The sequence below is a fragment of the Pteropus vampyrus genome, unplaced genomic scaffold, assembly GCF_000151845.1.
Source record: "Pteropus vampyrus isolate Shadow unplaced genomic scaffold, Pvam_2.0 Scaffold30, whole genome shotgun sequence".
Taxonomy (NCBI): Eukaryota; Metazoa; Chordata; class Mammalia; order Chiroptera; family Pteropodidae; genus Pteropus; species Pteropus vampyrus.
In genome coordinates this window covers 9,525,124-9,539,376 of record NW_011888811.1, presented here as the reverse complement: position 1 = coordinate 9,539,376, position 14,253 = coordinate 9,525,124, and the positions used below count along the sequence as shown (strand labels likewise).

Genomic DNA, 14,253 nt, shown 5'->3' with positions numbered 1-14,253 from the left:
ATCTCTGCTGCCATGTATAAATCCTTGGACCAGGCCATCAGCCGCTTTGAGAGTGAGGACCTGACCTCCATTGTGGTAAGAGACTAAGGCCCTTGGGTGTTCCTCCCTGGGATTCCTCTGATAGAAGCCTAGCTGGGGGTTGTTATGAGCCTAGTACTGGGCCAGTTAAAGAGAAGTGCAGTCTCTTTCCTGTCTAAATAGAGTAGGCAAAAAAGGATCTTGAAATCTCTAGAGATGGCCCACCTTGGGGTATAGCTCCTTGTCCTTTAAGATTCTACAGATCCTAGTAAGTAGGTGGGTGGTCCAATGAAGCTAGGGAAGGTTGCACAATAGCATCACCCTATGAGTGTGCAGTAGTACGGGGCCAGGAAGGGCTCTGTGCTCAGTTTAATGCTCTGCAGTCTCCATCTTGAAATTCTTCATAATTTTTTTAACAAGGGGCCCCCACATTTTCATTTTGTACTGAGACCTGCAAATTATAGAATTGGCCCGAATGCACAAGCATGGAACAGGCCTGCTTCCTATTGAACAGCAATTTGAACTTCTCTCTGATAATTCTCTCTCCAAGAATTAGAATAAACTTGATTGATCAGACTTTAAGTAAATCAAAGGATATTTGCATAGTCTCAAGTGATCTTCTTCAAGATATTTATTAACTACAAAGAGGGAAATAGTAACTTTACCCAGGGGAAACCTGGCAGATGCCATCTTAACCAAGAATCAAAGGTTAATATCAGCAGTAATAAGATATATTAATGTATCCCCTGACATGTATTCTTCTGTGGTATTCTTGCCAAAACGCATAATCTTAAATGACATTTTTTTTTTTTAAAGTGAACGATACTTTCCAAAAGCATCCAGATCATATAGATAAAGAAAGACTAAAAACTGTTAGCAATTGGAAAAGACTAAAAGACACTAAATGCAATGTGGGATCCTGGACTGAAAGCTAGAACAGAAAAAAGGGCCTTTGTGGAAAAACGGGTAACATTCAAATTAGGTCTGCCATTTGGTTCATAGTATTGAACCAATGTTAACTTACTACTTTTGATAATTATGCTGTGGTTATGTGGGATGTTAACATGGGTTAACCTGGGTCAAGGATATTCAGGAACTCTGCTGCTTTTCCTTATATGTAAGTCTAAAATTCTTTCTAATGAAAAGGTTTTGTATTTTTTTTTTTTAAGTAGACAAAATAAAAAAAAAAAACGTGCTTAAGAACTAGGGCTCTAGCGTCAGAAGGACCTGCAGCCCCAGCCTGGCCCTGCCGCTTACAGCTAGGTGACCTTGGCCAAGTTATTCATCTTCTAAGCCTGTTTCTCCATCCACACAATGGAAGAAATGTTGGAATTCACCTCATAGCGTCGTCATAAGGATAAGATGAGATACCGCCTGCAAAGAGCTTCGCCTCGTTTCTTGCACTTAATAAATAATAGCTTATAGGGAAAAAAATGAGAGGAACATAGAAGTTTGGGGCTGCAGTGAAACATTCTCAGAGTGAATTTTCAGCAGTACTTAGTGAGAGGACATGACCCATCTGCCTACCTAAGACCTGGGTCACGTACTCTAAGAGACTGTAATATAGTACACATTCTTCTGGGAGATCTATTTTAAGAAATAGATTTTTCTTTGTTTATGCCAAAATGTTAGCAGCGATTATCTCCAAGTGGTGGGATTTTTGTTTTCATTTTTTGTTTAGCTGTATTTTCTAGTTTTCCAGTAATATGAATGAGCATATCTTAGGGAAAAAACAGGTTCGAGGTGCATGTGAGTGTCCGTGACCTCTCCTCGCCACTTAAAGGCACTCAGTGTTCTTTCAGTGAAGAACAAAATCAAAACAGCAGTGAAAGCCCTTGTTTATCAGGTGAGGACAATGGCCCCCAGGAGAGTGGCCACTTCCTGCGAAGCCCTTGCAGAGGAGACCCCAGGGGCGCTATTTGCTGTGGGGTCAGGAGGCCCCGCCTCACCTCTGCTGAGAAGCTTCTGCCTCTTCTGAAAAACAAACTAAGGAATGTGCTCCCCTCGGCCCTTCCCTCCACCGTGGAAACTCCATTCTGAGATGGGGAGGCAGCTTGATGCCAAGTTGGGAAGGGTTGCAGAGATTTCTTGTCAGTCACCCTCCTCCTACACAGCTGAGCAAATAGATTCTCCAGATCTGGTGCTGAAGTTTAGAGCAGGCAGCCCGCAGATTGTGTTTTGTTTAGGCTGCAGAGCGTATTTGAAATTTCCAGCCAACATTTAACATTTGGAAGAATTTGCGTAAAACTGCAGAAGCTCTGGCAGCACCAGACCAACCTTCCCAGATGGCAGCAATTGCCTAACGATGACTAGACGTCCCGCGGTCAGCCGGGCTGGGTGTGCTCTCTTTGGTTCGCCGCAAGCCCCACTGGCACACTTCAGTCACGTGAGAGCCCTGATCTTCTCACCCACCTGGCACCACAGAGCTGGTTAACAGTCACATGTGGCTGACACTCAGGTTTTCTGGTTGCCATTGAAGAGTTCTTCCCGCTGCTTCTCAGAAGTTGTCCATATAAGTATCTTAATTTCCTCAGCGAGTTGACTTTACTATAGAATGCTGAGAAGGCACCTGAACCACTCACATGGCCTTTCAAACCCTCTGCACCTCGATGCGCTGAGTCTTGCATCTCGCAGGCAAGGGCCCTCCCGATGCGGGAGGCGGGAGGAACGCAGCTGATGCAAAAGCACAGTTCGGACACGTAACAAAGAAACAGCCCTGTGCCGTCATGTAGCAGGAGCCGCACTGCCCACAGTCAGCAGAGTTAACGAACTCTCCCTCCGTCTTCCCTGTCGACACTGACACACAGAACATTAGAACAGAAATTGTTCCCTGATTTCTCATCTGTGGTTATCTTCCAGGTAACACAGTCCCTCAGCGATCTTAGAAATAAACTCGTCAGCGTTTATTTCTTTTATTATTATTATTATTTGTTTGTTTGTTTGTTTGTTTGTTTTTTACCCATCCTAAGTGAATGGGAGCAAAGATAACGAACAATCCAGCTAGCTAGGCCTCAAGAGACAAGCAGAGAGCTGATTCCATATATCTGCCCTTCCATACTGCATGGCATACAATGATTGGAATGTTATTCTTCCAGCTGCCATTCCAGAATTGGAATCCAGACTTTGACCTTCTTTTTAAAAATGGCAGGATCTGCCATCACTAAGCCCGATCCTGAAGTGGCAACCATCGGATGGAGTTACTAGCAGCCCTGCCTTTCTCTGCGCAGGGCCTCTCCCGTGTGCCACCGACAACCCGGCCCCCTGACTGCCTCCCGCCCCAGCGTGTCTCACTCACCTGGCCTGTCTGGCCTCTATAGCCAATTTAAATTTGCAAGCTTGAATCCAGTTCTAAAATCCCAATTTAGAGCCTTAGAATCTGAGTTTCGGAGCAGTAAAGCAGCAAAGATTGGAAGTGTGGCCTGGGGCTTGTACCTGACCACGCTTGGGACCCCAACCAGGATTAGGGGGCCTTGTGACTGATGAGAATAAAACTGAATTCCTGATATGAGGCTGTGACTGTAGACAACTGAGCTCCAGGTTCCAGCCGTTAAAGGAGTCTCTCTAGCTGTCCCACCTCCTGGCCATGTTCTGGTGAACTGCCCTTTCGATGTGTTTTTTGTTTTGTTTTGTTTTTTTTTTTTGCTTTTATGCTGTAAAACCAGCTTTATTTTTCAAAGGGCTTTCTCAGCAATTGCTTCCTTACTCCAGACAGCTGTGTCACAGAGGCCAGACACACATGATATTGATCAGAAGACCTGGATTCACTACCTAAGCCCTGTTACGTGTCCCCTGTGTGACCTTGGGCAAGTTATCTAGCCCGCCAAGCCTCAGTTTTCCCCTCTATGAAACGGTCGGTTGTGCCCATCTCAAAAGACAGCGTAACCACCACAGCATAGGAATGTCCTAAAGCATCTCGAAGAGGGCCGCCTTCTCTCCCTGCACAAGACTGTGCTCTGTTTCTTTTTGACAGCAGTGTGATAAGGGACTAAAGTGAGCCCAGAGTGTTTGACCCCCACTTTTAATCCCCAGCAAAAGGCAGTGTTCTGGGCGTCTGGAGAGTCTCCACTCTGCTCCTATTCTCTGCCCGAAGGTGGGATTCCAACAGTCAGGGTCCACAGCTCACCCGGGTCCCTGGTCGTTGTGGGTGGATGACAGACTGCTTGCCAGTGGCTTACAGCCACAACTCTACCAGCATGACCTTGTGTGACTGAGGGGCCTACAGTCCAGAGGAGGGATGTTCTACCTCCAGCTTTTTAAAAAATTGCTATAGGTGTTATACAGTGGATAAGAATGTGGATTTTGGAGCCCAACTTCCTGGATTTGAAGCCAAGTTACTTCTCAAAGCCTCAGTTTCTGTATGTGTAAAGTAAAGACAGCAGTAATACTAACTTTATAGGGTTTTTTGAGCTAAATGAGTTAACGCAAAGTATTTGGCACATATTAGGTTGAACCGTGTGAAGTTACTAATATTCAATTGTTTTTAACCTAAAAAATTAGTAGTTTAATGAGTTCTGACCTAATAGTAAGCACCTAGTGGGTGGTAGCTCTTATGATTACTTTCTGCAGGGCAGAAATAGAGCCTCTGTGATAGCCAGTCCCCACTTCCTTTTACTTGACTTGTGACACTGAAGGACGACAATCTTTTTCTCACAATATGGAAATGGGAAAACAAATAGGCATGCGTTCTACTCAGAGGGGTGCAGGTGTAGTCAGTGGTCCCCGTGCTGGGGCAGGCATGCAACTTGTCTCAGCCATTCCTTCCACTCCTCAGAGGAAGGGAACGTTGTCACATGCCCCCTGTGGGGCTTCCGGTCCCCATGTCAGCAGTTGTGAGGTTGCCCGTGGGGCTCACGCCTACTGTGAGGTGAGTGCCAGTCCTCAGCAGCCATGGGTTCTCTCTGACCAGGAGCTGGAGTGGCTGCTGGAGATCAACCGGCTCACGCACCGGCTGCTGTGTAAGCACATGACCCTGGACAGCTTTGATGCCATGTTCCGGGAGGCCAACCACAACGTGTCCGCCCCCTACGGCCGCATCACCCTGCACGTCTTCTGGGAGCTGAACTTCGACTTCCTCCCCAACTACTGCTACAATGGGTCCACCAACCGGTAAGAGAAACCCTGTGCAGAGAGGCTGGGGCAGGGTGGGCCGGGGAAACAGCCATCTGCCTTCTCCAAATGAGGACAGGCATAGGTGTCAGTTCGATCTTGCAACAGGCATCTCACAGAGCCCCTCCTGGGTGCGGCTCTGTGCTGGAGCCGAGGATGCCACGGTGAGCAAGCAGATGCCTTCCTGCCTCTTGGAGCCTTCAGGCCAGAGGAGAATGCAGGTGATAAAACAATCACACAAAAATGTACTGTTAAAAGCCATGAACTTAGAGATAGAAGAAAGCCTGCAGAGCCCTGAGAGAGAATGACAGGAGGGAAGCAATACAAACCCCAAGAGAGGCTTCCTACTCTGAGGAAACGTGGTCGCGTTGAGACGTGAAGGATGAGTAGGAATAGATAAAACAAAAAGAGTATTCTAGGCAAAGTTGTAAGGAGCTGAGTCTGGTGAGGGTGGAGCAGATGGGGTGGCGAATGGCGCCGTGAAAGATCCTGTAGGACGCAGGAGGAAGCAGAACTAGACCATGTGCGACTTCACAGCCCACGTTCAGATCAGGCATTTATGAACCTTGCAAGAGTTTAAGGAAGGGGAGTGACATTATCCGATGGTACTTTTAAGAGGACATCCACATATGGGAGTGCACGCATGCAAACACAAACACAAATGGACGTGCAGAGCACACACATGCATGACAAACTAGAACATGCCTCCTGCAGGGTGCACACAGCCCTGGGCCAGGAACCAAGGTAGAATCAAGACCTAATCCCTTATCTCCACAGTGATTCAAAAGCTGATGGAAGAGGTGAGACATACATGCAAAACAAGTGCCTAGGAGTGAGCAAAATGTATGTCTTTACAGGTCTTCTCAGTATCCCCAGGGCTGGTATTAAATACGTTTGTATTGAATGTGCGGAAAGGTCTGGGAGGAATCCTCAAATGCGCCTGAATCCACGCACTTACCAAGAAGCGCTTCCTGTTCTCGAAAGATTTGGGACTTTCAACCCTCTTGAGCAGAAAAGTCTGTAAACCCTGGTCCACAAGCCATCTCTCATTCCCCACTATTTTTGTACAGCCCATGAACTAAGAATAGTCTTGACATTTAAAAAAAAAAAAATCCAAAGAAAAATTCTACTTTGTCGACATGTGGAAATTATTTGAAATTCATAAAGTTTTAATGGAACGCAGCCATGCTCATGTGTTTACTATTGTTTATGGGTGCTTTCATGCTACCAGCAGAGCTGAGCGATTGTGACTGAGACCATCTGGCTGGCAAAACCGAGAATATTTGCTATCTGGGCCTTTACAGAAAGAGTTTGCAGAAATCTGCTCTTGAGAAGCAAACCTGGGGGTGGAGAGGTGGAGCCCTGGCAAAGGCCATTCGCAGGCCCTCTCACTTTCTGGCCTACTGTCCTGAGCAGCTGCAAACCCTGAGCCAAGGCTGTGAATCTGGAAGAGAGACAGTAGCTGAATGGGAGTATGTCAGAGGAGTTTGGCGCCTTTATAGGCAACCGCCTAAGGAACAGTGTGGTCGCCCCTGGTCAGGAAGGGCCCCCACTATGTCGTGTCTCCTGAAGAATAACATTAGGACCCAGTTAACTCCTGCCCCATCTCTTTTCTTCTGCTAGTTTTGTCCGGACTGCCATTCCTTTCACTCAAGAACCGCAAAGAGATAAACCCGCCAACGTCCAGCCTTATTACCTCTATGGGTCCAAGGTGAGTAGTCTTAACCTGTGTCCTACTTCTGAGACAGCTAGTGAGCAAAAGCAAACAGAAAAGTGATCCCCAAATCAGAAAAGCAAGAAGGTGTGGAGATGACGAGGCGGCAGTCAGATGCAGGTGGAAGCGACAGCGAGTGTGTTCATCTTTATTTTGTTCACGACTAGCAAGGATGGGGGCGAGGTCAGACCAGGGGCTGGATCCTGCATGGGATCCCACACGGGAAGTGTTTGGGGAGGTGAGTGGGGTCATGGGTGCACGGGGCTTCTCATCGTGGCATTCCGTCTCCTCCCGTGTCTCAGTGGATTCATTGAGGCATCTTCCTGTCATCCTGGGATTTGCGCTTCATAAACATAAGGGCTCTGCAGACAAGAAGCAGTTGGGAAGGTGACATTTTGAAGGAAATCCAGTTGACTGGTGCTAGAGCTGGAGACAGGTCTTCTCCTGTCTCTGTGTTGCTCTGTTCACACGCACCCATCCTGACATGAACTAAACATCTCAATGGTACCCTGTTCTAGATCTTCAGTCCTCTGCCAGTCACTAAACAGACATTTATGAAGCACCCGGTATAGGCCAGACACTGGACTAGATTTTTCATGGGGGGGGATATTATATTAGAAATTAAAATAGACAACATCTCTGCTCCCTTCTCAAGTTCCATCTCCATACCGGTGGTGGCGACAAGGAAACAATGTTCGCAAAATCTCATCGATGCCGTGACATTCATTTTGTACTTTGGAGGTTTTTATGAGAGGACTAAAAAATGCCACTGAAAGGGTGACATGCCAGTATTGTTCTTTGTGATAGAATAAAAATGTCTACCTTTGACCCTATTTTCAAAGGTCATCACAGATGAACTTAGAAGAGGAACTGACCGGGTAGATATAATATTGTTAGGAAATGTACTCTTGTAAGTCGGGGAGCCCTGGGTTGGGAAGTGTGATGAGCCAAGGTGCATCTCCACCAACCGAGCCTCCAGGAGGGGCTTACAAGGTCTTAGGTGATTCCGGGAGAGTGCAGGTATCTTTTTCAGGACAACCAGTCTGGTCAAGGCAACTTTCTCAAATCAGAGGATGCTTACAGAGAGCATCTTAGATAGTTTACAGACAGGGCATTAAATACTAGTGACTCACAAAATGAAAACATCTCCCTTTTCAATTCTCTTTCAAACCTCGTGGATTTTATCAAGGAGAAAGATGTATGTTGGTGCTACTGTGCCTTTAATACCTCTCCAACTCCTGCAGCTCTCTCTTTTTATCAAAGATGAAAGAACAGGCCTTAAGCTCAGAGCCTTTAGTAGGCAATAATACCTACGTCAAATTTAATATTATTTTATTTTCGCTCTATTTCTTCTTATGTCTCTTCCCTTCTATTTATGGCAGGAAGGTGCTAGTTTTTCATTTTTGGAGTAATATAAGGCTATCTTTTAAAATAAGTTTAAGTTTAAAAATGAGTCGATTTAAAGAAAATATATCGTTAATAATAGTAAAGATAATCTATGATTTAAAAACAATGGGGATGGGGTATGAAGTGATATGTCATTGCCTGAAAGTTGGAAAAAACTCTAGAGCAAGCCTCTCACACCTTTCCAAAATAACCTGCACAGTAGCAGAGGAGATTTGACATCTACCTGCCTCCGCTGACCGAAAGCATAACCCAAAGAGCCCATCTTCAACTCAAAAAGTTCCTTAAGTATTGTGTTTTAAGTCATGCAGATTTCACTTTCTACATTATAATATATTCATGTTTGTTTTAATATTATGATAACGTTTTTAATTCCTAACTGACCCCCCCCGCCGCCGCCTTGATGGACACTCCTAAGAGATGCCATGACCCTCCCTTGGCACATCACGGGAGTATATGTCTTCCAGCATGAGAAGCTTTGTCACAGGGCATTCATCAAACCTGGGTGATCTACGAAGACACTGACATTTGAAGGGAGACAAGTGGATAGTCTACAGACACATTTTTACCAAAGACCTACTGTGTGGAGGGCTTTAAGCTACATGACATGGGCTGCTTCCCCCCCACCTCTCATTCCCCAAAATGAGGCAGAATGGCAGGTCGATCGCCACCCTCCCTGTGGAAGGCACCCACGGGTGCATCACGGTTGCCTTCTGCTTCAGCTTCCTGTTCTGCTCCAGCTCTAGAATCCTTGCGTGGCATTTCCACCAGGGGGAGCCCCTGCAGGTCTTCCTCCCTCTGACCAAGAGCCGGGGCCTCCTCTGGCCATCTCACCAACCCATTGGCTTCCTCCATGTGGCCAGCTCTGTAAGACCAACGAGGCTCATGGCAGCGGATGCACCAGAACTGGAGGCAGATGAAAGCTAAGACGGCTGTGAAGCAGGCCAGCAGAATAGCCATCAGCACCCACAGGGAGATCTGGGGGTCTACCAGGGAGCTTCCAGCAGCCAGTGGACTCTTATCCAGAGTGTGGAACATGGTGCAGTAATGCCTGTAGGGAAAGGCAACCTTCTTGCAGCTGATGCACAGGAAGTAGAGAGTGGAAGGGGCAAGGTGCTCCAGCACCACCGAGCTGATTGTTCGAGGCACCTTCTCCTCGTGGTGGAAGCTGTAGCGAAGATAGCCAGAGAAGATGCTGTTCCAGTTGGGCCTGTACATAATATGGTAATAGTCTTCCAGGCAGGGCTCCGAGGACGACCAGGAAATGATGGCTCCCGTGTAAGAAACGTTCCCCACCTCGATGTTCATCCTGATTCTGGAACCAGAATCAAAGTGAAGAGTGACTTCTCCTTGTTTAAGTATTTATTAATGATCATCATAGCCATCACTTACTGAGCATTCGAGATGGAGACTACTATCACCCCCATTTTACAGACAAAGAAATGGAGGCCAAGAGGTGACGTCATTCAGCTGGACATGTATAGCTAAACAATGGCAGAACGGAAGTCCAAATCAGGGCTGCCTCATGCCAAAGCTGGTGGCCTTCAGGCCTAAAAAAGATGCGCCCACATTCCTCAGCCTCATCCCACCCTGGCTCAGATCTTTTAAATGTAACGTTGTTCCCAACCTTTAAAGAAGAAGAAAAAAGGGCAATAAAAGGAGAAATCAGGACAACCTCAGCGTCCCTAAGTTAGTCACCATAGATCTGTGAGCACCGAGTGAAGCAAGTGTTTTACCTAAATTTCCCTTCTGGACCTTCTGCATCTGTGAAGCAGGCCAGCAGAATAGCCATCAGCACCCACAGGGAGATTTGCTGCAAGTGCTGTGAGCTCAGCCATCTAGAACATTCTGCCCACTGCTTTTTCAGCCTCTCAGTTCTTTCGCCCAAGGCGAGAGGGACTTGCTTCATCACTCACTGGCAACTGATTTCCCCCCAAAGCCTCTGCTCTTGTTTTGTTTGTTTGTGTTCTCAAAGCCAAGACACTCAGGAAATTAGTTTCATAGGTCAAGAAATCAGCTCCTACTACCAGCGTAACTGCTATTTTGAATACCACGGGTGCCGTAGATGTTAATACCGGTAATAACCGCCAACGGTTAGCAAGCAGCTGCTGTGTCGCTAGGTTTTCAACATGCAATAATAAATTTCCTTTATTCTCCATCACACCCTCTGAGCTAGGTCCCTGTTTTACAGATGAATGATCTGCAGTGACTCAGCTAATACGTACGAGACTCAGAGCCACTTAACCGCTGGATATCCAAATGCAAGGCTGCTAGGTTTAGTAATAGAATGTTACTGCGAAATGAGGTGCTGGTACTAAGACCCACTGCTGTTTTTCCAGACAAATCGAATGAGCCCTCTTCAGATTTCCAGCCCTCTTGCTTTGGTAAGAGAGCACCATCTTCAAGCCTGTTTGTTTCGTTTTAATTCTCTCTCCCTATCACTGAATTTCCCTAATCTAAAATTCAGGGTCAGCCATATTCGAGCTGTGTGTGTTCACATATAAGTCTCACCCAGCTCAGTTCTCTGCCCCTCCTCTCATGCGAAGCATAGAAGGTTTTGTTTTAGATTGCAATGACACAGTGAGAAGTAGTCGATCAGATTTTAACCAGAATTGGATATTAAGCCAAACCGATGACTATTTCAAGCTGCTCTCTCTCCTCCCTGTTTCCCTCCAACCTCTGTTTTCATGCTCGTATGCCTAGACCAAGAGGGTGAGCTGCAGAGAGACGTATGGCACTGAGTGATTTTTCAGTCCTTGATTTTCTTCTCTAAGGAACTAAAATGCTCAAGAAGGGGAACAGTTCCTTTCTCTTAAGCTGGAAATTTTCTCTCAGAAAAATGGGGAATGCAAGGGGACGAGACAGGTGTGCTCAGATTCCTCCAAGGGAAGTCATTGTGAAGGATACTAAAATGTTTGTCTCCTTATACATACCCATCCACTCCACCCCACGACCCCACACGTCCCTATAAATACACTTCCCACCACAGTGAAAAGAGCTTAATTCATTACTAATGATATAGAGGCAACGGCTTTCGTATAACCCTTCCATCGGGAGTGATCGCGAATCCCGTTACTTGTCATGAATCTTTTCTCCTGTTTGCCTCACATCTGCTACTGGCCGCCTTTATGGACTGAGTTCCCAGCAGCAGATATTTTTAAGAGCTTTCTGTCAAGACATTAGCAGCATCCTCAGCTTTTAGGACCAAATCAGTTTCCCGTATTTATATTTCTTCCTCTGCTTCTATTTTGAAACTCCCCCTATTTGTAGCTATGCATATTACTGGCCCTCCTCCAAGCAGAGTGTGAAAAGAAAAGCCATTTCCATGTCCAAGAAGAGCCATTTATGTCCCTTACCTGATGCTTGCGGAGGATTCGGTTGGAGAGCGTAGCCTTCGGAGGCAGAGTGGATGCAAGCTGAGAGAATGGTGTCTTCCCTCCTCTGCTCCGGGCTCTCCTTGATGTCTCTCTTGCCACCGTCTGAGTAATCCCGCTGTCGCCCCCCAATGCTCACATTATTCATTTCTTCAGATCAGCATCATTCACCATGGCAACCAGCAGGCATCTGTACTCACGATGCTTTCAGGGACCAGCCTGGAAAGGCTTTTGCCCAGTGAGAGGAGCTCTCGTTTATTTGGGGGGAAAAAAGGCTGACAGTCTGCTGCAGACTGATCCTCAGAGTGGTACCGATTCTTCCCGGGCTCCTAAATTTTCTCTCTAATTGGCTAATTATTGTTATTATTTTTTGCCCCGTCTAGACTCTCTTTGGACAATGGTTTCAAATGTAAAGATGCCTTTCTCAGTTATCCCACAATGAGAACAGTAATTTCATCTCTATCCCCTCCCATCCCACACCCCCCCCCCCCCCCCCCCCCCCCCCCACACACACACACACACACACACACACACACACACACCCCCCCCCACCACCTCCTACCCCACCTCTATATTCTCTTCTTTCTTTATCCCTGTCTCCTGTGGCATTACCAGGTATACGATATTGGTCAAGACTCTTTTATTCTCCAGGCCTTGATTCCATCATCATCCGTAAAGCTGTGGGCTTGGGCTAGATCAGGTGGCAGACAGAAGAGACGAGCACTACCCCTATCCATTCCTGAACCCGCGTTAGGCTTGCTAAACCATCATGGTACTTGTACTAGGATGTTTTGAGTATCCCCCCAAAGTTCAGGTCTACCCAGAACCTCAGAATGTGACCTCATTTGGAAATAGGGTCTTTGTAGAATTAACTAGTTAAGGATCTCAAAACGATCTTATGCTGGATTTAGAAGGAGCACTCAGTCCAATGGCTGGTACCTTTATAAGAGAAAGAAGAGGGAGCTATGCCCACAGAGAGACACAAAGGGAGAAGCCACATGAAGACAGGCAGAGATGGGAGTGATGCCACCATAAACCAAGGAATGCTAGGGGCACCAGGACCTGGAGGATGCAAGGAATGGTTCTCCCCTAGAGCCTTCGGAGGGAGTGCGGCCCTGCCAGTACCTTGATTTCAAGCTTCTGGCCTCCGTGATTGTGAGAGATTAAACTTCTATTGTTTGAAGCCACCACATTTGTGGTAATTTGTTATAGCAGCCACAGGAAACTAATACAGCACTCTTCGTTGGCCTCAGAAACACAACCTCAGAGTCCTTCTCAATACGAGCATCCCAAAAAACTGCTTATCAATCGATCAGTTAGAGTTGACACCAGAAATAGAAACTGTTTACTGTTCCCAGGCTGGATGATCCCCCAAGTTTCTTTTCTTTCAAGAATCCCGACTTTGCTTCCTTGCCCATTTCTCTCTCCCACAAAGGTGTCTTGGCCTCTGAGCTTTCGCCCTTCCTGTTCCCTTTGACCTTAAAAGAATACATTGCTACCATTCTGTTGGAGATATCACAGGGCATGTTTGAAATAGAGGATGAGGTCCTGTCATCTTAAACCACCAAGTTTGAGGTAATTTATTACAACAGCCCTAGTTCAGATAGATTCAGACCTGAGTTATTTTACACAAAACATGTTTTTTTTTTTAGTCAGCTTTTTTTTCTTCTTGGTTCTTGGCCAAAGTATCCAAGTGAGCCCCTGGAGGCCTCCCTGTGATTCATATTAGCAATAATCGAAGAGTCACGAAGAGCTGACTGGGGAGTCACAGACCCTGTCTGGCCAAGGGTCTCTGTGAGTCGGGATGTCCGGTCCCTTGATTAGATGTGGCTTTCCCGTGGCATTTCGTCTTCCCAGGACCTGTCTGAAGTCTCCGGTGATGCGAGCTAATGATGACTTCCTGCAGAGCATGAAAGCATCCTCTGCACAGGAAGGCCAGTGCGATCATTCGCTGGTGCCTTTTGAAAATGTTATTTCGAGGAAAATAAAAATACCAGAGTTAGGGAGCCTGTGGAGTGATGAGATAGAAGTCAAGCCTTTGCCATGGAAAATGGGAATCTATTTTTCATGCCCCCGGATGCCATTTTTGACACTGAGCTTTTTATGTGAGAACTTGAGACACTCAGAGAATGTGATGCCTAGACGTGCTCTGGCTTCACAGATCCTGAGAGAAGGGACGGCATTCCTCAGGCCGGGCCCCTGACTAGCGGCAGAGCCAGGAGTGGAGAGCAGGTCCCTGCCAGGGCTCGTCCCACTGCTCTGGACCATCGCCATCACCAGCAGCGCCCAGAAAGATCCAGCGCAGTGCTCGGCGAATGCGATCAATCATCCGGGGACACTCGCCTTGGGAGATCACACCCCATCCAAGCTCGCTCTCTCTGTACCTTCCAGGAGGCCCCTCTGCAGTGTGTCCAAGTTGTAGCTGTCAGGCCGGGTGGTGCCTGGCTGGTTTGCACCAGGAGTAAAAGACTGCCAGAGGACATCAGCAAAGGGACAGAGTGAGGGCTCCCCTCGGTCCCAAAGCCGATGGGCACCCAGGGTTCAGAGTGCAGGCCCCGAAACCCCAGGCTGGGTTCACATCCTGCCTGTGTGGCCTTGGACAAATTCCCTCACTCTTCTCGATTGGTTAACTCTTCC

The 14,253-nt window shown here is 47.0% G+C and overlaps 2 protein-coding genes across 4 annotated transcripts in view; one reads left to right on the top strand and one right to left on the bottom strand.

Annotated features, from left to right (window-relative positions):
• LOC105289956 (cytoplasmic FMR1-interacting protein 2) overlaps positions 1-14,253 on the top strand; it is an 87,673-nt gene that overhangs the window by 19,520 nt on the left and 53,900 nt on the right. For both annotated transcript variants that reach the window (XM_023528627.1, XM_023528626.1), the window contains exons 11-13: positions 4,925-5,124; positions 6,748-6,835; positions 8,413-8,419. In XM_023528627.1, the coding sequence (XP_023384395.1) occupies positions 4,925-5,124; positions 6,748-6,835; positions 8,413-8,419 (295 nt within the window). The remainder of the gene's footprint in view (positions 1-4,924; positions 5,125-6,747; positions 6,836-8,412; positions 8,420-14,253) is intronic.
• Positions 6,857-10,003, bottom strand: FNDC9 (fibronectin type III domain containing 9). Of its 2 annotated transcripts, none has more exons than XM_023528628.1 (2): positions 9,081-10,003; positions 6,857-7,200 (listed from the first exon to the last, which is right to left on the bottom strand). In XM_023528628.1, exons 1-2 carry the CDS (start codon positions 9,548-9,550, stop codon positions 7,146-7,148), a joined length of 525 nt encoding a protein of 174 aa, XP_023384396.1. In that variant the 5' UTR covers positions 9,551-10,003; the 3' UTR covers positions 6,857-7,145. The 2 variants fall into 2 exon arrangements, with proteins under 2 accessions (XP_023384396.1, XP_011355042.1); XM_011356740.2 differs by lacking the exon at positions 6,857-7,200 and having other exon boundaries at positions 8,698-9,557; positions 9,979-10,003.

Excerpts from the sequence above, each read along its gene's own strand:
- FNDC9 (XM_011356740.2), bottom strand. The coding sequence starts at position 9,550 with ATGAACATCGAGGTGGGGAACGTTTCTTACACGGGAGCCATCATTTCC.